At 37.9% G+C, this 23,451-nt stretch overlaps 1 protein-coding gene across 1 annotated transcript in view; it reads left to right on the top strand.

Annotated features, from left to right (window-relative positions):
- MICU2 (mitochondrial calcium uptake 2) overlaps positions 1 to 23,451 on the top strand; it is a 67,104-nt gene that overhangs the window by 37,605 nt on the left and 6,048 nt on the right. The window contains exons 6-10 of the mRNA XM_017831647.1: positions 2,421 to 2,483; positions 12,239 to 12,336; positions 20,270 to 20,441; positions 20,725 to 20,833; positions 23,227 to 23,384. Of these exons, the coding sequence (XP_017687136.1) occupies positions 2,421 to 2,483; positions 12,239 to 12,336; positions 20,270 to 20,441; positions 20,725 to 20,833; positions 23,227 to 23,384 (600 nt within the window). The remainder of the gene's footprint in view (positions 1 to 2,420; positions 2,484 to 12,238; positions 12,337 to 20,269; positions 20,442 to 20,724; positions 20,834 to 23,226; positions 23,385 to 23,451) is intronic.

The following is a 23,451-nucleotide window of genomic DNA, read 5'->3' on the forward strand; positions in this document are numbered from 1 at the left end:
GCAAGTAAGGAATTTCCCTAACTCTGTCCTGATTAAAGATGTCTAAGTAAAATTAATGACAGTTCAAAACTGTCAGGAATGGAGATAGAGTGGTTCTGATGGCACATGCAAGACTATGTGATTTAAACTTTCTAAATAGACTGTCTTACACACTTGTCCTGGAGCACAGATACCACAAAAAAACTTATAGAGCTCCATCTAGGGCTGAATGAACCAGCACTCGACACTCATTGTGGTGGTTTGGTACAGAGCACTTCTATAGTCCTGGAGCATCCACAAGCACTGATCTCTCTCAAACAACTGGAAGATGCAAAATCACCTCTTTTTATAAGACTGACATAGCCTTTCTGCCAGATGTTGTCTTGTTCAGAACAGATTACTTCTTAGTATGTCTTTAGCAAAGAGGCTTCAGTTATGCATAATAGGTCTCATTATCTTTAAATTAGCCATTAGTGTCTTGAGTGATGAACAGATATAAATATTAAATACAATAAATATTACATGGAGGAGTCCATTTCTTGAGGCAGAATTCTTCTCCCTCTGTGAGTAGTTGCTGTATTGGGCTGGAAAAAAACTTCTGGAAATAGTTTCAAGCACTAAAAGGACTTACATACAGTGTAAGAAAATGATAAACTAAATCTTTTAGAATGCTTGTGAAAAAAATTACACTGGCTATCTGTGCTCTTAAGTAGTCTCTGCAAATATTTTTAAGAGTCCTTTAAAAATAAAATCCAAAAGAAAAAAAATCATATTTTCTCTGGTTTGGAAAGTATTTGCAGTTTTCTTATGTGTGAGCAAAAGATCAATTTTTCAGGTAAGAGAAAATGTGATCTTTCAATGAGAATATTAACAAGCAGTTGTATTTTTATCCAGGACTCTATAATGCTATTTTGCTATGAAGAAATTAATAATATTTTAACTGTACTAGTTAACTGTTTTGTAAATGATCAAAAATAAAAATAATTTGGAGAAACTTGGAAGAACGACTACTGTTTAATTGCCTTATTTACAGTATTTCTTTTGATAGATACTATCAAGACATGGCATTCAAAACTTAGTAACTATCCTGGGAAACTAAAAACCTGAGGTTATTAAAAAAAACAAAAACAAACCAAAGGAACAAAAACCAAACCAACACAAAAACCCCACCAACTCAGAATGAGTGAATTTGACAAATTCACCCTGAGGGTCAAGGGAAGACCTTTGGCAACATGAACAGTTAGTGGGTTTTTTCTTACTCAGTATTCACAAGTCTGTATTGCTTCTCTGAAAAACAACACCACAAAACAAAACCAAAACAAACAGAAAAAAGCCCACAAAACCAAGCAAACAAACAAATGAAAAAAAGCCCTAAGGAGAGATTTGAAAACAGTTCAAAATAATGGCTATATGGCTGTGCAGATTTGGTAATGGATTTTTTTCCCAGTTTTAGTGGGCAGGTTGAGGAATCACTCAGATATGTTTGAGAAGCAAACCACTAGCTTTGAAAACCCTGAGCTTTAAACTCATCTTTCCTAAAGTCTCCAAATCCAGAGTGATCGGTGTAAGTCCATATCTATACCTGAAATTTATTAAGTCCCTTGTTCTTTCATTTTTGCTGTCCTTTTGAGGATTCATTCAAGTGTCTGAAAGGTAGGTATACTTCTTACTGTAATAAATCACTCATTCTTGTGGCAATGTTGACCTTCCAAGCTGAAATACATTCAAAGAAACCTTGCAGCTCAGATATACTGGAGGTACTGCAAATTAATGCACTTTCTATATTACCTTAAAGCTCTATTTGCAACAAGTTATGTTTTTAGATGTGAGTCATTTCAGTAATTCTGAAAATCTTCTTTGCTAATACATTCAAGATTAATTTATTTCTGGGGTGGAGGGGAAACTCAAACCACACTCTGCCTACTGCCAGTTCTGAAAAAAAAATGTTTTCTTATTTAATGAAATTATTCTTTGTTGTTGGTTGTATAGTACTTTGTTTGGACATGCATGTTTTTCCTGTATAGAAGATCGTGTCTGTAGCAGAACTGTGTAAAGCTATCTAGAGGACAGCGTGAAAATCAGGATAATTTTTATTTCCCAAATGATCCTTGACGTTATACCCCTGAGTTTCAAAATCTTATGAAGTGAATGCTAAGCTTCTAGTGCAAGAAAATCTCCTCTAAAAATAGAGTAAGCACTGGATTGCAAGAGATAGATTCATGTTCTGCTTGGCTATAGTAACCACTGTAGATAAGATTCCTGGGGAAAAGTGTGTCTGAATAGCAAGATATCCTTAAGGATTTGCAAATATTTTGTCATGACTAGAGAACCTTGCAGAAGTGTATAATTAAGAAAAGGTGCAATTAAAACATGTTTCTGAAAAAGAAGACTCTTGTAAGATCACATTTGTAATTTTCTTGTTCTTTTTTCAACAAATACAGCTACAGAGAATCATTGGGAAGGAAGATGATTTGAAAGCAGCTGGAGATGAAACAGTACTTCGGGTATGAAATAGAGATAAAGTTTTCTTTACAAAAACATTTTCATGTTTCCTGTGAACTTTGTTATTTTTTCAGAGTTTTATATAAGTATATAAGCGCCAGTATTAGTGCTTTAATTAAATGAAAGGGAATGATTTTTCAACTGCTTTCTAACTGGGAAGAAAAATGTTTGTCATTTCTGAACTATCTGAGGAAATGTTTTCAGTCAGTGTATTTCATGACTGTGTAGTCACTTGGTTATTTAGTTTCCATGAGCCTCTGTTTCAAAGTAACTCTCTTCTATTTATGAAAAACTAAGAAAAACCTCTGTATTGCTGTATGAGAATAGAAGGCTTTTCAAATAAAAACTGATAGCTTAAACTTACCCAAATGCTGCTGTTGCAGGAATATCAGCTTATTCTGAGTTGTTTTGAAATGTGATTACTGAGGTGTCACTGAGATGACAAAAGTAAGAATTACTTTAGTTAAGTCTACTTCCAGAAAGCTTGCCACTGATGGAGATAGTGCACGGCATGCTACACTGCAGAATCGTGCTGCTATTGATTTTTTGCTGTTAGCACTTGGACATGGTTGTCAGGAATTTGAAGGCATGTGTTGTTTAAATATCTCAGATCACTCTGAATTCATCTACAGACAAATTGCCACACTTCGGGAACAAACAAAGAAGATCACACGGGAAACTGGGTTTTTTGGCCTGGAAGGCTGGTTGTCTAGTTGGGACATTTCGGGTTGGTTACTGTCCTTACTCAAGATGGGAGTCTTAGTTTTGATAATAGTTGTGGTTGTGCTAGTAATGTTACCATGTATTGTGTCATGTTTGCGAAGGGCCCTGCAAAAGATGACGCAGGGAATATTTCTCTCACAATTACAGAAAGGGGGAATTGATGGGGTTAATAGCGGGTCTGTTAGCTCCCAGGATGAAGATATCAACTGGGCAAACTTTCAAGTGTATCCTTGACAATAAGGAAGTCACTACACAGCCCTAATGGAGAAAACAAAGGCAGACTGTAAAGTTGGTAGGCCTAGGATGTGGGAACTGCAATAAGGCCTTGAGCTTTGCCAAATGTCCATAGAACCTAGCCAATGAAAATGCTGTTGCTTGCTTACCTAAAATAAGGGTACTGCTTGCTGCTAGCAAGGGGTATAAAAAAGCAGATGAGAAAATAAAGACAGACATCTTTTCTGCACATAATTGACTCCTTGTATCTTTATCGGCCGTCACGATTCTACACTGACAAGATGGCGTAGATGCAGACCAGAAGAAACAATCTTAGAGTATGATCTTTCAACTGGGAAAGAAGTTACATTGTTTTGCAGACCTTTAGCAAATGGTAAATACATCTCTTCAATGAAAGGGACGGGAAAATTCCTGCTCACTTCTGTCTGTTTTCCCCTGAAGCCAGCCACCTGCAACCTCCCTTCTTCCCAGGGAGAGTCTTTGCCAGCTGCCATCTCTACTTCATTCTCTACTCAGCAGAGAGACAAGATATTCTGTAGCCTAGGTGAGACTGAGTGAGACTGAAAACAGACGTTAAGTCCTGAGTATACTGAAAACACCTCTGAAGAGGCTGATGAACCACATTACATGCAATAGCACAAGGGGCAGTGCCTCAAGTTGCATCGGGGGAGGTTTAGATTGGCTATTAGGAAAAAAATTTTCACTGAAAGGGTGATCAAGCATTGGAACAGGCTGTCCAGGGAAGCAGTGGAATCGCTGTCCCTGGAAGTGTTCAAAAATTGTGTGGCTGTGATGCTTAGAGTCATAATTTAGTGGTGGACTTGGCAGTGCTGGGCTAAAGGTTGGACTTGATGACCTTAGAGGTTTTTTCCAATCTAAATTATTCCATGATTCTAAGGAGGGGGAGAGTACAGATGGATTATCTCCATCTATTACTATAAGATGCTGCTTACATCAGCAGCACTACTTTTCTTGCATGCTTAAATTGGATGGTGTAGCTGAAGGATATTTTTCTCACCACAAACTTGCCTTCAGTTGTAAACTTTCAGTTTACATTAGGCATGAGGCGGCAACTGCTCACGTTGAAAGCATTCAATAAGGAATTTATACAGGGCTCTGCTTTGTAAACCTATCATACTTCAGCAGTTTCTTCAAAGAGTTGCTCATGTTTACTTTTTCACCTGCCTGGGGAAAAAGCGAAAGTGTCAGTATTGCCAACACCTTTAATACCTATTAGGCATAAAGTGGCTTCTGGTGCACAAAAATTTTCCTCCCTTAATGTATATTCGAAGTTCAGTTAAAAATTGTTTGACTGACTAACAACCATCGCTTTTCTTGAATCTTTTCATCAGTCACCAGATTAAAATAGCTAGGATTAATAGGGTTGTCCGCTCCTCAAAACTGATTTCAATTGAGACTTAACTGCCATGACAGTGAAAGAAAAAGGATCTTTATTCTGCATGAATGCACAGCTATAGTATAAAATTTCCAGAAAACTTTGATACAGTTGGACAGATTAGTTATGAACACATAAGGTTATTGTAAGCTAATCGAATACCTGAGCCGGAACGTCTCTCTTTTGTTTTTGTCTTGCTTCAAATTTTGTCTTCAGAATTCGCCATTCAGAAAAATCTGAAGTTATTGCAAGCAGAAAATATTATTTAATACAGTTTCTTAAAAGATTATCAATGGAATTATAGTACAAAAGAAGAATTAAATAGCTATGGAGACTACAGCTAACTTGAAATTCTTCTGATCTCTATAATTATACTTGGCAAAATCCAGATTATCGCATTTCTTCTAATTTTTATTTTCTTTCCTATCTCAGTCTCCCATGAAAGAAGTTGATTATATTTGTAAGCAGTGAATATGACTATACAATGTAGTCAGTGGATATGTTTTTACCCTTTCTTTTTAATAGTTATGGCAGTCATAGTATTCCTTTTAAGCAAAGCAGATGAAGCATAAAAATATGGGGTTTAAGTTGACTTTTGAAAGCTGAGATACTGCAATGGAATGTTGGTATTTGGGATAGTTCTTTATTTGCACAACACTTTCACGATTTGCATATGAGTCTGTTGGTTTTTCAGAGTAAATCCAGTCTCTGATACCAGATGGAAAAAGTCACCAATTTAGGAAAATAAATGGTAGTCTGCAATTTTATTTATCCGGGTGAGTTTATCTGGGTGTGTTCCTCTTACAGTGTAAACAAAAGTCCCAGTCATTTATTAACTATATGGAGATACCATTTAATACTCATTGAGTTACTGTATTAGGAAAAGAGAAAGCAGTTTTCTGTGCTCCCAGGGTGCTTGTATCTCTGCCTTTTTTACTGAAACTTTGACTTGCACGCCTAAAATTCAAATTTTCACCAGTAATGGCCCTTGAATGGGATTGCAGCGGCCTTGGCTATCCAGATACATCCTCCATTTCAATGGAGGGTTTTTCTTTTTCCAATATTATAATTGATGCTGGAAGAAAAGCCAAAAGGTCTGCCCAGCCTTAACTGACCCCATCTTTTGGGAAGTTCTATGCTGAGTTTTGCAGAGCAAAACTCATAGCAGGGGTGCTCACACAGTGAAGGAGGCTTACAGGTGCAGGCAGGCTTACAAAACTGGAACCTGGTTCTTTCTAATTAGATTGGAGAAAATGGCAAAGAAGTCAACAGAGGCAGTGACCTCACCCACCTTCCCCACAGGCCAAAGGAAATGTTCCATCTGGCTTCCTAGCAGAACTGTTCTTCGTATGAAACATCCATCTGAACATGTCACTGTGGTTCATGGAAGAGGAGAACCAAACTGCCTGCCTGGAAGTGGTTTAGAATATAGCAGGAAAGTGCATGAACTAGAAGATTTTGGTGTATTTTGAAAAGGTGTTGCCCAGTGACCAGCACCCGTTGCTTTTGTGTTACTGCCCTGAGTTCCTTAAAAGGCTGCTCTAACAGTGTATGGTGCTTTAGTGTTCTGGTAGTGAAAACAGTGCTAATGGCTGCAGATATCTCCTTTATAGGCAGGGAATATTCTAGATCATGGACTTTGCTCTCAGGCCCTTCAATTTAGATTAATGAGTTATCAAGTACTTTCAATACCTCCCATTTAATATGCTTTATGTAATGGGTAAACTTATAAGCTAATTTTAGCTATTGTTAGAAAAGGAATGACAATACAGAATGTTTTATATTTGTTCTTGAAATGAAATTAATGTTGGGAAATACATATGCTGTCTCATTTCCAAGTGATTAAACATATGCTTCTGGATTTCATAATGAACACATTTTCATACAAAGTGTGAAAAGTGTGGTTGGGGAGTTTTTTAACATTTAATTAGTAACTGGGGACACAGCTATTAATCTCTTTTAAACAGAAAACCTTTGAACTAAAATTGAGTGTGACTATACATGGTATACTTTTAGACCCATATATGAATAATATCCTATTATATGTGTATCAGTTGTTTTAACCTGTCTACTTCTCTTTTTTTTTTTTTTCTTGTGGTTCTAGAAGAGGTAGATGAGATTAGTCATTCACACATTTATCACTGCTTACCTGGTAAGGACAAGGTCTTACACTTGGACCTTCAGACATTGCAGCATTTTGATGCATCTCCTCAGCCACAGGGACTGTGCAGGTCATCATAACTTGCCCATCTGCTCCCTAGAATCTCTAGTTAAAGTTTTCTGCCCAGACCTTCAAACTCTGCATAACCCTGGGCCCAGTGTAACTAAAGACTGCCTGTACTCTGTAGTACTCTGTAACAGGGGTGCAACACATCAAATTTTGCAAGTCTCTAGTCCAAGACTAAAATTAATATCCCTTCCCAAAAGAGTCTGTCATTAATCTTGTAAACTCTCAGTTCAGCTGGAATGCACATTTTTTCTTGATCTATCTTCTCCAACATAAATATGCATGTTTTCTATCAGCAGTTTAACATTGAATTCTGTTGAAAAGCTTTTAGATAGTTTAAATGAAGGAGCTCTGTGATGGTCCTGCATGCTTTAAAGAAAGCCCTCCAGACAGGTAAACTCCCTAAAGAACCAAGACATCTGACACCAAAGTATTAGGATACTAAAAAACTGCAGGGTCGTTTTTTGCCTCATGGACAAGGAAATTATGTTATTTTTCCATATGAGCTGATGACATTATAACCTCAAGAGAGAAAAAGAAACATGCTTTCTAACATCTTTCTAGGTACCTATTCTACAAGTACATTAAATTTGACTTAAACAATAAAAGCCTATCCCACAAGAAATTCATCTGGAAGTCTGTCATGGTCACAGTAGCGTTGCTTTCTATTGCACAAATGTGTAAGGCAAGACCACCCTTTTAGTCTCTGCTGTTTAACCTACTCTGAAGCACTTTAAATTATACAGACAAGCCAGATAGCAGTGTGGGCTCCCGATAGCCCAAGGAAGACACGTGATTTGGCCTTGCACTAATTTGTCTTTGATTCAAAACAGTAAGAATCTGGTTATCATCTCTGAAGGCTACCTAATGCATTTGCTTGTAAAATTAGTTGGAATAAATTAGAAATGATGCACTTAAACATGCTCAGTTGGCATTTTGGGGTAACTGAAACCTGTGATGGCAGCATGAACGTGGACTACCTGGGGATGTGTTTGGATACCAGGCTGGGGGAGTTGGTCACAGTCCACCTGAGTCAGTTTCAGCACCGAGAGCAAGGAGATTTGCACATGCTGAGGATGGATGTGCTTGGTCTTCAAGGCCAAGTCCACATTGATTGAAATATTGTGCTTCAGAGCACACCTGCTGAGGGGGGTCCTTATTATGGAATCTCTACTTCGGGGGGAAAGTATGCCATGACAGAGGGGCAGGGCCTGAATTCTTGTGAGAGTTGTCCCCAGCTGTGCGTAGGAACTGCTTTCACAGGCTGCCAGCAGTGCACCCCTGGGGCAGCCTCAGGCTTTGCAGTGCAATAGTGGCATTCTCTGACTCCTTGACACAGTCAACCCGCTCACAACAAGACTAGTTTCAACCTGTTTCTATTTGTGGCATAAAGTATCTCTTACAGTATCTACTCCCAAATTAGCTTTAGCCCCTTTGGCTGGAAACCATTTTTATTCTGCACCTCTTCACAAATGGAGAACTGTGGGTGACATACTGAAACCTAAGGATGTCCATGAAGTTGCACATTCTTCATTACTAAAGGCACTAAGGGTACAGCAGAGAGATTCCATGGCATTAGTTGTCATTGAAAAACAACTCATCCCACCAATAATGGGAATTATGGATGTTGTTGAATGCTGGATATAAGCTGTTTATTGTTTAGAAACTGTTCCATGAGATTTCTCAGATGTTGTCTGTTATATCCTCTGTAGAAACAGTTGTGCACATTTTAGCCCTTCTGCATCAGACCTTGAATCCTACCTAATAAGCAAGTGTGTTGCAAAACATTAAAAAGCTTAAGTATAGTTTTACATCATGATGAGAGTTGATTCATCATAAAATATGTTGTGTCATTCTGGGGCACACTTGAGACTGACTGGACTTCACCAAAGAGGACTGCTTTTGGAGGTCTGGTTCTCCTGGTCCCACTAGTTTGCCTGTTTACAGTTCCTTTGACTGGCTGTAGCTGGTAGGATTAATTTCATAATGGATACATCTTTAAACCTTCTTCCCAGAACTGAGTAGTAGGATATATCCCAACATCTTGGAGACTCTCAAAATCACAGAAAGTTTGAATTCTCTTGAGCAGTGTATGAGGGTAGGCTGGGACAGAAGTCTGGTATGGTAAACTGACTGAGCTAGCAGCTTAAAAACAAAGAGCATTTCAGAGAAGTAGACTCAGAAAAATTTGCAAGGATTTAGTCTTACCTTTGGAAAGATTTGGGACATCACTAGCAGACAGAAACTAAGTTAATGTTCTCCTTGCCTGACCTCACTTTTCTGCCCGTTCTTCCATCTACTCACTCTCCTTTTAACTAAAAAAAAAAAATGCAATCCGAAATATGTATTTTTACAATTTCTATTGAAACAAGACATTGCACAGCAAATACCATCTCCCAGGAAGCAAGCACAAGAACAAGAAACGAATTGCAGATTTTAATCGTGATGAATGCTTTCCGGTCATGCCTCAGGCAAATTCTGCAAGGAAAGGTGGTAAGAATCTAGAGACAGTAAGTCTATTAGCATTTCAGATGAGTTTTGAAAATCAGTTAGGTACATTATTCTGAAAATCCCATCTCCCTGTGCGATAAGTTTCTTCTCAGTGGCACTTGTTGGTACTTGCTGCAGTATCAGGTCCTAAACGTCAAAAGCTCAGTGGGGAGCTACAGGGTTAGGTAGATCTGTGCCCATGACTCAGTGTTTGCAGCATCAGGCCTCTTATGTTAACAGCCTGTGTAATGTAATAAGGAAATAACTGTTGTGTTATCTGATCTTGCTTAAAAAGAAATAATTGCATAATTCAGCAGTTCATGGTGCTTTTGAAAAGTGTAGGAGGCGTTAACATTACTCTAGGAAAATTAGCCTGTGTTTGTAATATGTACACATGTGTTCATTAGTTCACAGACTTGTGTGGCATCAGATTGTGTGGTCTTTGGGATTCTTTGTCTGACCCTGGAACATGTCTGAGTTCCCCAGTTGAGATACATGTCCCTGCCCCATTCTGTGCTTTTATCAAGACGAAACTAAGAACATCACGATTCTTTCTCCACTCTGTGCCTCAGCTTTCGCTAAAATGCACAGTTCAAAAGGGTTCTGTGGTGCACCCTACCGGAGCTGAAGGTACCAGATACACCAGAATACAAACTTTCACTCAATTTAGATAGTGACTCAAAGCTACAAGTTTGGTCTTCTTTGCAGCTCTAGGATTAGGTTACCATTTCATTCTCATTGCAGAGACATTCCAAGTGTAAGTTATTCTTTTACCTAAGCTCAGTAGGGTGAGGTGTTGGAAATATTAATAGAACTCTCATTATCTTCTAACAAAGATTTGTCATGTTGGTACTAATTTATACAGTTCAGCAGCAAAAGCTCCCAATGATTCTGGGAACAAAAAAGGAATTGTGTACCAACATGTACTTTAATTTAATAGCATTAACGCTAGGAAAAGCAATTTTTTGAAACTTTACCCTTAAGCTGTAGTCTCTGTGGTCTCCTACTGCATTTTATGCTTTAAAGAGATGTACTGTTTTGTAGTTTTAAAATATATTTAACTCTCACTAACATAGTATTTGGACATCTGCCAATTTCACTATGGAATTTCAACTGATAAAGAGGGTAGCCAACAAGTAGTGCATATTTGTTATTAATTCAGGGATAGGCTTTGTCATCTTAGGTAAGATGAGGTAGGTATTGTTTGTATGTCTTCTTCTAGCTTGTAACTAGAGAAATAAAAGAAAAAACTTTCTGTCGCAGACTAAGTTTTTAAAAGCTTATTTTAAACCTAGTTTTTCAGTTTGTTTTCAATATGGCACTGATTGTAATATGGACTCATTAAATTGGAAGCATTAAATTGCATAATCATTCATTCAGTTTTTAAAATTACATCAGCAAATTTATTTCTTGCATTTTTAAGTCTCCTTTAAACATGTAAGCAGAATGCACATTAGAATCTGACTGCACTGAGGGATATGTGCATTCTTCTCTCTTTCTTCTTAGAAAACTGCATTTTGATATAAATAGTTTGGTTTGGATTTCAAATAAGCATACATGAATGTTTGACTTTTGACTTTCAAAAAAGCATATGCCAATGTTTATGCATCAGTCTTCACAGTAATCTGAAGTGTTTAAACTTCAGAAGAATGGATCTTGCAGGTATTTAAATATTCTTTGCCTGCAATTAAATTATAAAAGTTTGCATGTGGCTTGCATGAGGGTTTTTTTCTAGGTTCAGTCATATATAACTCATGTCACTGGCATTTGGTGAATTGTAGCTTGCAGTAGAAATGAGGAATGCTTTAACTATGAAATAACTGTGTCACATATGCAGTAAGCATGAAACGCAGTGGACTAATGGGACTTGTTATTGATGACGCTGAAAGCTAAATAACCATTAGTATTAAATCTTATGAATAGACTCTTGTCTTTCATCTTACCTCTTCAAGCAGATAAAAGACACAGAGGCTATTTAGATGTCATAAGAATAGTTTGCTGAAATCCCTACGGACTTACAAAAAAAAATCTCTCGTGTTGCTTAGTGTTTTGTTGTGTTCAAAGAAATGCCAGTATGCTAGTGCTGAAAGAAGAATTATGTGTGGGTTTAGGCTTGTTAAAGATGCTGTTGAGTTGAAACAATGTGCACCCCTTCTCTGCAAAAATTTCTACTTTGGGTTTTAAAAATACATAGAAAAATCTCTAACATTGAAAATTTTGAAGAAGCCTTGTAAGACCATATTATAATACAGCATTGTCAATGTTTGTATTTTCCTAGATTCATTTATAAGACTACTGTGTATGTTTTTAAATGGCTGTAACATATTAGAAATATATAACTAAAATTTTTTAACAAATATTAATCTTCTATTCACCTAAGAATAAAGATTCTTAAAGATTTAACTTGCAACCTTCTCCATTTTAATAATAAAATACACTGACAGTGGTTGTAATTTGTCCTTATCTTTCATACAGAATATTTAGAAACAGAACTTATAATACACTGTTAGCAGTTGATGTGGAAGTGGTGTTCTGCTCTGAGATCTTGTGTGATAGCTTTGGGAACAGTAAATAAATTGCAAGTATCTCTTGTGAAATTCTGGTTCAAATAAATATTTCTAAATTTGTGGTGAGTATATATTAATCATGCAGTGCATAACAATCATACTGGTGTGTTTTTTTTATAGGAAACAGAACTGGAAGACTGTGGTGTTAGTACTATGCTGCTGGTACACTTCTTTGGAAAGGAAGGAAAGCAAAAACTTCGCTATTCTGAGTTTTTCAGGTATTTTTTCAGCTGGACAAGCCTATCAGGAACCAATCTTGTTCCTATCCCCTCTGCTTTGTACCAACACTGGCATTAATCTGATCTTACACTGAGCTGATTCAGAAAATTAAGGAACGAAGTAGAGATTATTCATGATTTTGCATGATTGCATTTCCCATTTAGCTCCTAGAGTCTGCTGTCTACAGGAGTTGAGCACCATAACTCCAGAGCAGCAATGGGCCTGGAGGCTGTGAGGGTCGAGACTCCCATTCTTGGCAGTTCTATGGTGACATACCTTAAAACAATGTGATTCATGAGTATTTTTCTTGACCAAATCACCAAAAAAGTGACTTCTAATCGAATAAAAAATATTTTCTGAGCTGAGATACCCTCTTCCCTATTACAGCTATCATGGTAAGCTGTAGGCAATTTATCCACTTGCTTCAAATTCCAGCTGCTGTTGAAGCTTTACCTGTGCCTTTTCCTTCACCCTTTGAACTACTTTTGCAATGGGACCATGCAGATACCTGTTTGAATCTTGACACACGTCTCCTAGCATGACATCAAGAGAAGATTATCTACATCAGTATTACCTTAATCTACAAAAATAATCAGTCCTTTACAGACTGCAAAAATAAAGTAGAATAATGTGCTTTACTTCAGTTTATATTCAGAAACTGAGAATGTGTGTCAGCCCTCTTAAAAATGAACATTGTTGCAATCAGTAGACTAAAAAGTGTTCGGCTCCAGTGGCTCTGGTACATACCAGTCTTCAAATAAACAGTCTTTCTCTTTTGAAGACCTCAGCTCAATAGGAATCTAAGTGAGTAAAATAAGTTTAAGATGTCTCCAGCTCCCTTTCCTATAAATACCATAGATCCTCTCAATGAAACAAAAGGCAGAGAGCACCAGTAAAAGGTTGTGTTTGCATATACAGTGTAAACTGAAAAGCCTCAGGTTTTAGATAAAATCCTACATTGACCCAATGAGGCATGACATTGATGAAACTATGTACCTAGTACATTCAGAACGCATAGGTTAAAGACCTTTGCCCGCCACACAGATAGAGGCCTGTAATCAAAATCAAACTCCCACATCTTGCTCTTAAAATTTGTGGGATAAGTGTAAGGTTTAATGCAGGTAATTTTTCAACAGTGGCAGTTATGTTTCGTAGAGCTGGAATGTGCCTCTTTATCACTGCATAGACACTCCATCTCAGTTGCAACATGACAGTGAAGTTTGTTTAACACGAAGAAAGGTGAATAAAAGGATCGCTGTCTTTTTAACCTCTGTGAAGATATCACCTTTCACATTATTTTATTTGCAAGTAAATCAAGCACATCATTTCTGGCTTCCTATTGTTCAGGGAAAATGTGATTTCTATCTGATGGCCTCTCATAACACTTTACCTTATGCGAGAAGCTATTGTTGGCTGTTTGATCAAAGTGCCACGCTGTTTTTACAAGAGATGACTGATGAGCTGTACAGACATAGATCATTGTCAAAAGCAGAAAATAATGATGGTAAATGCTTTTATCATTTTCCAAGTTCTTGCCTAGAAAGCTTTTCCATTGATCAGTGTAGTACCTAGTAGAAAGTAGAGGTGATTAGGTTTGATTAGGACACACTAAAACTTGTCACATTAGGTAAATACACAGATATTGCTGTGCTGCAGAGTCCTTGAAACTTTAAAAAAAAAAAATCAGGAATGCTCTCATTGTGAAATTTTACCATACTTACATGGCAATTCTGAAAGCTGAGACTAGTGTTCTCATCTCATTACTTACATATATTTTCCTCATCCTCCTTTTCAGTTTGGCTGGCATTAAAAAATCCCTTTGTAAGTGTGCAGCCATCTGTATCTACATGTACACCAGTGTTGTCCAACCCTTTTAGCCCACAGTCCAAACATTTAAAAACTGTTAGACATCCACAGTCAATATACCAAGGCAATTAATTTGTCCTGTTCTCCTTTCTTTGCATTCAAATGGCACAAAGAAAATGGAAACTGTCTACATCTCTTCAGGCAAGGTGAGACTGATATAAGCCAGCTCTTGTGCCTCCCTTCCTACTGCCCTGAGCACAGGAGTCACACTGAGTGTGGGGAGGGAAAATGGCTTAATCATCTATCTCCAGCTGCTGTGTGGTTCTTGGGAAATCATATGTTTTTGATACACACAAGAGTTTTTTATACCAAGTGTAAAGAATCAGACCATGAAATAGAATATCAGATCACTTTTCAACCTTTCTTGGGCTGCTGAGAGCATGGAAGTAAAGAAACAATCTTGTTATAGTTATTTTGTGGCACTAGTAAAGTTCTTTTTCGTGACTCTCCAGAACATAGTCAAAACAGCAACGAAAGATGTTCCTCTTCATTCTCTGCTGAGCAGCATTGGTGGGATACCCATATTGTTCTGCAGTTGGAACTGCTTAGAAGCAGTGGAAGCAATCCAGGATGTACATTATCCTATATCTTTATTCTCCTGTATCAGTTTAAGAAAATATAGAGGAATTTGCAGCAAGCCTAAAATCATGTAACAGAGAAAGGTAGATTTAATACAAGAGGCTTTAATCAGGTGAAACTTTATTCTCAGAAGATCTGAACAAGTTTCTGTTTCAGATTACCACCACTCAGTTTTACACCTCAACAATAATGTCATCTTCTAATACCAGGACCTGTCTTAGAGAATGTCAGATTTCAAACATGAAGCCAAAGTTCCCCAGATTTCCAGGCTTTTTATTCTTTTGTATGGGTTTCTCCCCGTTTTTTGATACAGAAATAATTTTTGGTCTTTTCCTTACAAAAAAAAATTTTTCAATTGTGCTTTAATTTTCAGCTATATTGTATGTACTGTTTTTTATTCTGAGTAGAAAACTATTTAGTATTCTAGATATAGCAAATATTTCTTCCTGACAGACACTATTTTTCCCCTGAAAAAAGTCCTTTACTGATCTTATTTAAGTATGTTTAATCCCAAATAAAAGAGGAGACACTATTTCACTCCCTAAACAGTTTACAACTGCTGTGATTTTTTTCTGTAATCTGTCCCCAAGCAAGCTTAAATCTCTCACAGTCTTCTTGAAGGTAAAAAATAGTGCAGAAAGTGTGGAAAGGATATTCAAAAAACTCTCTGATAGTTGTGTTTTTTCCTGGGATGTCTTACAAAAAAGTACTTCCTGGTGTAGTTAAATAATGGGCATCTTTTAATCATATAAATTAACATTTCAAATCCAGTTTATGGCATTTTCTTACCTGATTTGTTGCTTCCAAACTTTTCATTGGTTAGTAGAATTTTGCACCAGAAATATTCTTTAATCGTGGTCCCTTTTTTATTTCTGCTTTAGCTTGAAGGTAACAAATTGTATAACTATGCACACAAATCATGCCTTTTCCCTACCTGCCCTGTTTCTTTCCTTCAGTATTTTGAATTCCTTGGTACATTTCATTTGAAACCTTTCATTTGAGAAAGCAGAATGATCCAGGCTGAACCCCACTGCTAGTGCTGACATTTTGTTCTGTGTGTGTGCCAATGCGTAGATGCAGGATCTGTTTCAGGTAGCATCATCAGCTGGCAGTGCTTTAGCTGTGATTGTAGCTTGTACATTTTCAGTGTTTTTCATCTGGGGATTTGGAATTGCTTTGCAGAAATAGAATATGATTGCTTCCTTACTTGTCTCTGTACCTACACTTCTATCTATGTGTGTGCATATACAGACAGACCCCTAATGCACTTAAAGATTACATCTAGTGCAACCAAGATCGGGCAGTGAGGAGGTGGAGACAGCAACAAAATCTGGCTTTGTGATATTCCTATCATAACTCAATCTGAATATTTCCCAAATACTTAGTAAAGAGATTGAGAAGTCTATTTCTTCCTTTCCTATATACTTAGCAAAAGAATAGCTTGATTAGTTTCTACGCAATGGTTATAAATGAAAGTGAGGGGTTTGGTTTGGTTTGGTTTGGTTTAGAAATACTTAGGATAGTAAATCAAAGAGGGGTTTGTCTGTAATTCTGAAAATTGTGAGACTGATTAACTATCTTAACACTTGCAGAACTGAATTTACAAGCATACATCTGAATGTTCTCTAAAGGTTAATGTCAAGCCTTTATGATATTTTCCGTATTGAGGTTTGAAAGTCAGATTGCAAAAAGGCAACTCGCAGCTGGTTTGCAACAGTCTTTTGGTGCAGAGAGGGTTACCAATTCTTCAAAAGGACTTCAGTGTCCAAAGAGGAGCCAAAGCAGAATATAAATGCTGGGGTGGTATATCCACCACTATCTTTGTTGTTAAGTTTCCTTCCTACAAATCAGTGCAACAAAAACTGGTCAGATCTGTACTAGAGTGTTAAAGCTCTGCATAGACAGTTCAAGTCAAGAGGTGGAAACATTTCCTTTAATGTGTCATTCTACTATTTTGTGTTCCGTAAAGAATACAATGCTAGCACTTCTCTGGCTGGAGGGGGGAATAGCTGCATTCCTGAGGTCTCCCTGCTTTTATTACATTTTCATTTCTATTTGTGGTGCTTTAACACCATTAAAGCTGAGTTGCCAAAAAGTCTTGAAAGACTCCCTCTTTCTACAGTAGAGCACATTACAAAATGAGGGATAAGTCCTGATAAGGTTTTTGGATGCTGTTGTAGCATGATAAGGAATTTGGCCATTGGCCTTCAATGTGGGTGTTTGAGAGAGTGTGCATAAAACGGGTTATCTTAAAGAAAGTACTGTCTGTTCTCAACCTTTTCCCCATCTTATAAATTTATGGTTTGCCTTTCCTTTTTATTTGGAAACTGAGGATTTGCTTTTATTTTCAACCAACATAAGAGTATTCCCAGTGTAATTATTTTTTAATTGTAGAGCAGATCTGCAATCAGAATCCTGTTCCTGTAGTTGAATTCTGACTCCCTTCAAAGTTCCCAGTCAAGTTCCCACTGACTTTGGGAGAGCAGGAATTTCATTCCTATGGGTTTTTTTCCTAATATCTGGATAAATTTTTGAGCATTTTCCAGCTGAAACTCATAGCAGCACTGTGATCCAGAAGATAACAAAAGCAAGTATCCCTAGTGGTGTCTTGACATTTATGTATCAAGTTATACTTCCTAACCAGAAAGTTATTTTTAATAACTTATAATAACTTTCACTTGAAAAAAACCTCATTAGGATTTTTAACTCTCACATCTGGGAATAAGAATGACCTAGAATGCTGATGCAATGATTCACAGTATTTTAATTTTTTTTTATGTGGGAAACTATCACATAAATTTAAAATTGCACATTTCAGCTGCTACTCTGAGTAGCATTTGATACAGCAGAAAATCTTCCCACTCTGGCTTGCCAGGAGCAAGCCTACAGGTTGAAATTAACTTCAGTTAGAAGAGGGTGAAGAACCAAGAGCACATCAAAAATGCCACAGCCAAAACCTTCACTTTCTGCTCTGGCTTTGCTGCCCCTTTCAGCTGGCTAATGTGTGCAGCTTGGTGGGCCACCTGCTACTTCCTTATCTTGTAGAAGTGATTGATCTTTCAGCTCTCCTGCCTTTATTGGATCTGGCTAGAGGGCAGGTCGCCAAGGCTTTTCTACTTAAGGAAATGCAATATTCAGAAAAGGTGGAAGAATATGTTTCTATGTAATCACCTATGGCTACTGACCAGTAAAGCAAATGACTGAGAGTTAGCTCCCCAAGATAAATAGCTCGAGACTCAAGACCTTAAGTCTGTTGCAAAATATATCTACCTTTCATAGATTAAAAGCCAAGAAAATAGAACATAGTGTCTTGTTTCCCTGTATCCAAATTTTAGGCATATTTCTGTAAGTGACCTCATTTTCAGCAGTTCTCTTCCTCCAAACCAGACATTACATGGCTTAGAAACTTCAGTCAAAGATACTGTTCAGCACAGTGACTTCCAGCTAAGTACAAGCCACACATCCCAGATACCACCTATTCCTTACCTGTGATGGCCACTCTCAAAATGTGGCCAAGTGGCCCTAGTCAGTGTCTGCTGGACTGACTCCATGCCTGGTCCACGTGCCAGGTCCATGCTGTTCTCTCCCCCTGCACCTCAGCCTCCCTTCCCAGGACCTGGGGGGACTGTTGCAAGCTGTGGGTGCAGCAGGGCCACTTGTGCCAACCCATGCAGCCAGGCTGGTCTCCCCGACACATGCTGACTGCAGTGCTGGCCAGAGACAGTGTTCTCATGAGTTACAAAGAGAGCAGCTGGGTTTGAAAAGGGAAGAGTGCAAGCTGTGCGAGTCAGCTCTTGCTGGTCTGCAAGACAAGGGGCTGCCCGGTCACACTAGTGGCACTAACTGGTCCTCTGGTGTTTCATCTCCTTGTGAGAGGGAGAGTTGGGGGAGTTGAAAGTGTGTCAGGTCTTAAAGTTGACTCTGGAGGAGTATACCTTAGTGTTTGACTATACTGTGAGAGCCTTGTAATCCCCTTTACTAGACCTGAAAAATGCACATATAAAATGTGAGAGCATATTGTACCCCTCCTCAGTATTAATCTAATTAAACTCTAGCCTGAAACTTAAAATCATCTCCACTATAAGGCTTTCATTTACCTGCGTGTCCTGAGCTGTGAAGCATTTGTTTGCCCTTCATTTGCATGTGCAGCTCTACCTATTAGAAGAAAAAAATACAAGAGAGAGCTTATGCCACAACAGCAGTCTTCGGCTAAGCCCTTATAGACTTCACAGAGCTTCGAGCTACTAATTGTCCAAGTGATCTCATTAAAGAACTAAAGATAGCTGTGTGAACTAAAATGCCATAATTTCAAGGGAAAGAATTCAAACCCAGTGAGGCCCTGCAAACACTGATGAGCAAATGAGCCTCTGCTGATATTGGCTACGTAGACGCTTAACTGTCCTCTTCTTCAAATAATTTCTTTGTCCCAGTGTAGGAGTATTTCATTACCTCCTGTCAATAATTTCTGCAACTCAATAAAGCAGGGTTCTTTCAAAATACTAAAAGTATTCTGGCAAGCACCACTATTTTTAGCCTTTATTTAAAAACCATCGCTTGTTTTTTGGTTGCCCCATTTCTGACGTGGAAGTTATCAAATGGATCACACAGTATTGTCTTTTACTTTTTCAAAATTAATATTAGCCAGAATAAATTAATGGGAATTAATGAGAATAATTAATGGCCATGTAGACCAAACTGGGGAAACTCAAAGCTCCAACTCTCCTTACAGTTCCAGTTCTGTACCTGCAGGTTGTTACTTGCTTCTTGTTACTTTCTTCCTAAATGAATGAGTGTCTCCTAAAAACCTTGATGTTCACCCTTTCCTTTTTCAGCCAGTTCTCTTCTTACCTTCCTGCAACATCATCTTCTGTGCTCTTCTGAACTCTGTACATGTGAATTATATTCCTCTCTAATCCATCCTCTAGTGAGCGCAAAATTAATTTGCCAAACCTCTGTATGCAGTTATAATCTTTGAGGCTTTCAGTCATCTTCTCCTGCAGTGATGATTTCAAGTTTCCTCTTTTCTTTCACCTTTGTGGTTACTAGGGCCTCATCTTTCTAGGCACCTTCCAACCTTGTCATTCCTCTCCTATTAATATGACATCTCATAAATTATGTGTCAGGCCTTTAGTTACCATGTCTCTTTTCATCCATTCATTATGCTGCTGCCTTACCAATTATTTTATCTCCTTATCAATGCGTTTTTAAACATTAGTAAAAACTAGATGGCCAGTGTTATATCGGCAGGTTCCCCTGGCAGCTGCCACCTGTGCGGGCCGAGAGCGTGCCCTGCTGGTGCCGCTGTGGAAATGCAGCCCTGGGAATTAATCCACACGCGCCGGTAAAATCAAAGTGGTGATGTTTAAAACAACGATATTGGTGCGTCTCTAGTTCAGAGTTACTGTCTACTGCATTTAGTAGCCGAGGTAGTAGTAGTGATACAGTGATGTGGATATCAACTGCTGGATAATATCTGTTTACACTTAGGTTCATGGAAAATCTGCAAACAGAAGTCCAGGAAATGGAATTCATAAAGTTTTCAAAGGGTTTGAGTGTCATGAGAAAAGAAGACTTTGCAGCATGGTTGCTGTACTTCACTGATGAGGAAAACAATGAAATTTACTGGCAGAATGTGAAAGACAGAATCGAGGCAGGAGAGGTTGGTACCCAAAGCTTGCTTTGCTTTGCTTCCTTGTTTGTATGTACATGTTTACATTTGAATGTGAGTATCTAATAAGGTAACTAGTTACCAAAAGAGTTATTGCAGCCCTTGAATTTTATGCAAATAGGAACTGATAATTTGCCAGCTGAGAAATGCAAGTACTGACAATGAGTAGGCAATTGCACCTAAACACTAACTCCCACCTGATTTAATGAAATAGAATTATTGGGATTTGAAGGTATTATTCATTATATATCACCTGAATTCTGTGATACTCTAGAATATCAGCTTGGAAGAATTCAAGACTTTCTGCAAGTTTACAAATAACCTGGAAGACTTTTCCATTGCCATGCAGATGTTTACTGTAGCCAATCGTCCTGTGAAACGGGGTAAGTGCTGTACACCTTTGGTTTGGGTTTTTTTTAAAGAAAAAATGTGGTTTTGTTATGGAATTAATAGTTGGTGGGCTTATGTGAAAAATGTGAGAGAGATATGAGAGGGCAGCAAGAGAATTACATATTCTTGAGAGAGAGGTGTTTGGATGGAATTCAAACCAAAAAAGGCCAAAACAGGGGGATTTACAACTTCTGACTTTCATCACTAGTTAGTCCAGCCTTCAGGAAGAGTTTCGTTTCTGCAACCTGTCTGGGTGGCTGTTCTAGTGCTTAACCAATCTCATCGTGGAGATTTTCCTCTTCTGTGTCAAACCCTTGTTGCAACTTACAATGATTGTGTCTTACCTCTGCACACCTTTGAGAAAATGGGGCACTATCTACTCTATAACCCATTTTAGGCAGTTGAAGGCTGGAGCGAGATTCCCCCCTTACACTTCTGGTCTTCCCAGCTCCCTCAGCTTCTCCCATCATGTGCTTCTGTTCCCAGCTGAATTCATGGCCCTCCTGGTTTAACAACATTTTTCTTCTGTGGGGGGAGACAGATTTTATTTGCACAAGGCATATGAAGAGTGGAAAGAGCATGAATTAATGGTGAAATAATAGTCATCAGTGAGATGCAAGAGTTTAACTCACTTCTCTGTTAAGTATCCCGTTTTTAAGTGCCAAAGGATAATGAGGCCATCAGCTGGTGTTAACTCTGGTAATTTTTCCCTGTAAAAACTCATTCCTAACCAATACACAGTTGTGACTCTGTTTATGCACTGAACCACACTGTGATCAAAAGCAGTCAGCTGCTGAGGTAACTCACAGATGTTCCATGTCTACATATCTAATCCTTTCCTGAAACTCACTAACTTCTTTGTCTTGCTGTTTGCATATGTGTACTTGTGTGTATTCGCACACATATTAATATTGATCTAAAAATAAGACAGTCTTTTAGTCCTTCTTTTTTACTCTAGACTTCTTTTCCTTCTGAGTTCACAACTCATCTTTTCTCCCTGTTAAGGTGGCCCTTCTTGGTTTGAAGATTATTATGCTCCACTGTTGTAGGAGATCTTTCTCCTTTTTTCATTTTTTGTTATATTCAAAAAAAGTACATTGCTATGTCTGGATTTAAATTTAGCATCAAGAAATGAAACAGTTAACATCTTTTGAAAGACAAAATTAAAACTGCTATAATCATCCAATATGTCATGTCCTTTTCAAATTGTGGTATATCCTCTTGCAAAAGGATTTTCAATTAAATTTTATTTAAACCAACTGTAAATTCTACATTTATTACATTAGGAATTGCTGAAAGAGACAAAGATTAGAGCTAAGTCAGGAATGCTACTTCCTTTAGTAAGCTTCAGAACTAAAGATATTTTTAGTACTATCTATAAAAAGCACTTGTTTCTGAAAGCAGAACCACGTTAATACTATATTTATGACTTCATGGGACAACTTGCTGTAATAATCTACAATACTGCTATACTTTAATAACCTCCAGTCCCTTCTTGAAATTCACACTTCCATGATGCCTTCAAAAATGCAGACAATTCATATGTTGGGATCGTGCTTACTATAATAAACAACAATCATTTCAGTCTTACAATCTGCTGTTTTACAGCAACCCCACATTTCCTCATCTTCCTTGAGTCAAAACTCCAAATTCTGTACACCAAAAGTGGGGATAGTAGGTTATATCTGTAGGGCACATGGCAGTGTAGAGAGAAGGCAAGAAAGCTGAAGACAAAAGTAGATCTTCAGAGAGGTGTGACGGCTTTTTCTGCCACAAATCCCGATAAACTCTTCAACTGTCATTTAAGAGAAGGTAACCTACTTCTTTAAAAAACAGAGCTGCAGGTACATAAAGCCATGTGCTGTAAGAACCACGTAAGACGTGGTGGTCTGTGTTTCTACAGAGTTGCTGAGGAGATTTTTGGTTGACGTGGAGCACACCATAAAATACTGTTCTCTGAGGAGAAGAGTTTTCTTGCAGAATGAATTGGCATGAAACTGGTTTGAGATAAAATGGTAGGGTTTTTAATGAGAGCATAGCGAGGCAAACAGTTATCATCCCAATGTGCAGGTAGCAGCCAAAAGTATGTAAGTTTTTAGCATGCAGCTATCTCTAGAAAAAATTATCGCTCTTACTGTCATTTGAGAAGTAGTCCATTTAAAAAATTTGTCATAAGATTAATAAAGGTAGTATTACAAAAGATGAAGCAAGCTCAAGAACGCATGAACTGAGACCTCCTAATAGTTTAGTAGTTCACACATCCCACATTGTCCACTTAGGATACCCATGAGACATTGTAAATTGTACAGAATCCTGCTATTTATGTGCTTTCCATTTTCTTTACAAGTTCACAGTCACCTATGATGTAATATTATGTCTTTACTAGCTGAGTTCAAGAGAGCAGTGAAGGTGGCAACGGGACAGGAACTCTCAGATAATGTTCTGGATACCATTTTCAAGATTTTTGATCTAGATGGAGATGACTGCCTCAGCCACAGCGAGTTTCTTGGAGTCCTGAGGAACCGAATTCATCGAGGTTTGAGGGTAACAAGCTGACATATTTGTTTTTAAATACCACAGACAATTACTACAACTATCTTGTAAATGCTTG

The sequence above is a fragment of the Lepidothrix coronata genome, unplaced genomic scaffold, assembly GCF_001604755.1.
Source record: "Lepidothrix coronata isolate B3197 unplaced genomic scaffold, Lepidothrix_coronata-1.0 Scaffold194, whole genome shotgun sequence".
Taxonomy (NCBI): Eukaryota; Metazoa; Chordata; class Aves; order Passeriformes; family Pipridae; genus Lepidothrix; species Lepidothrix coronata.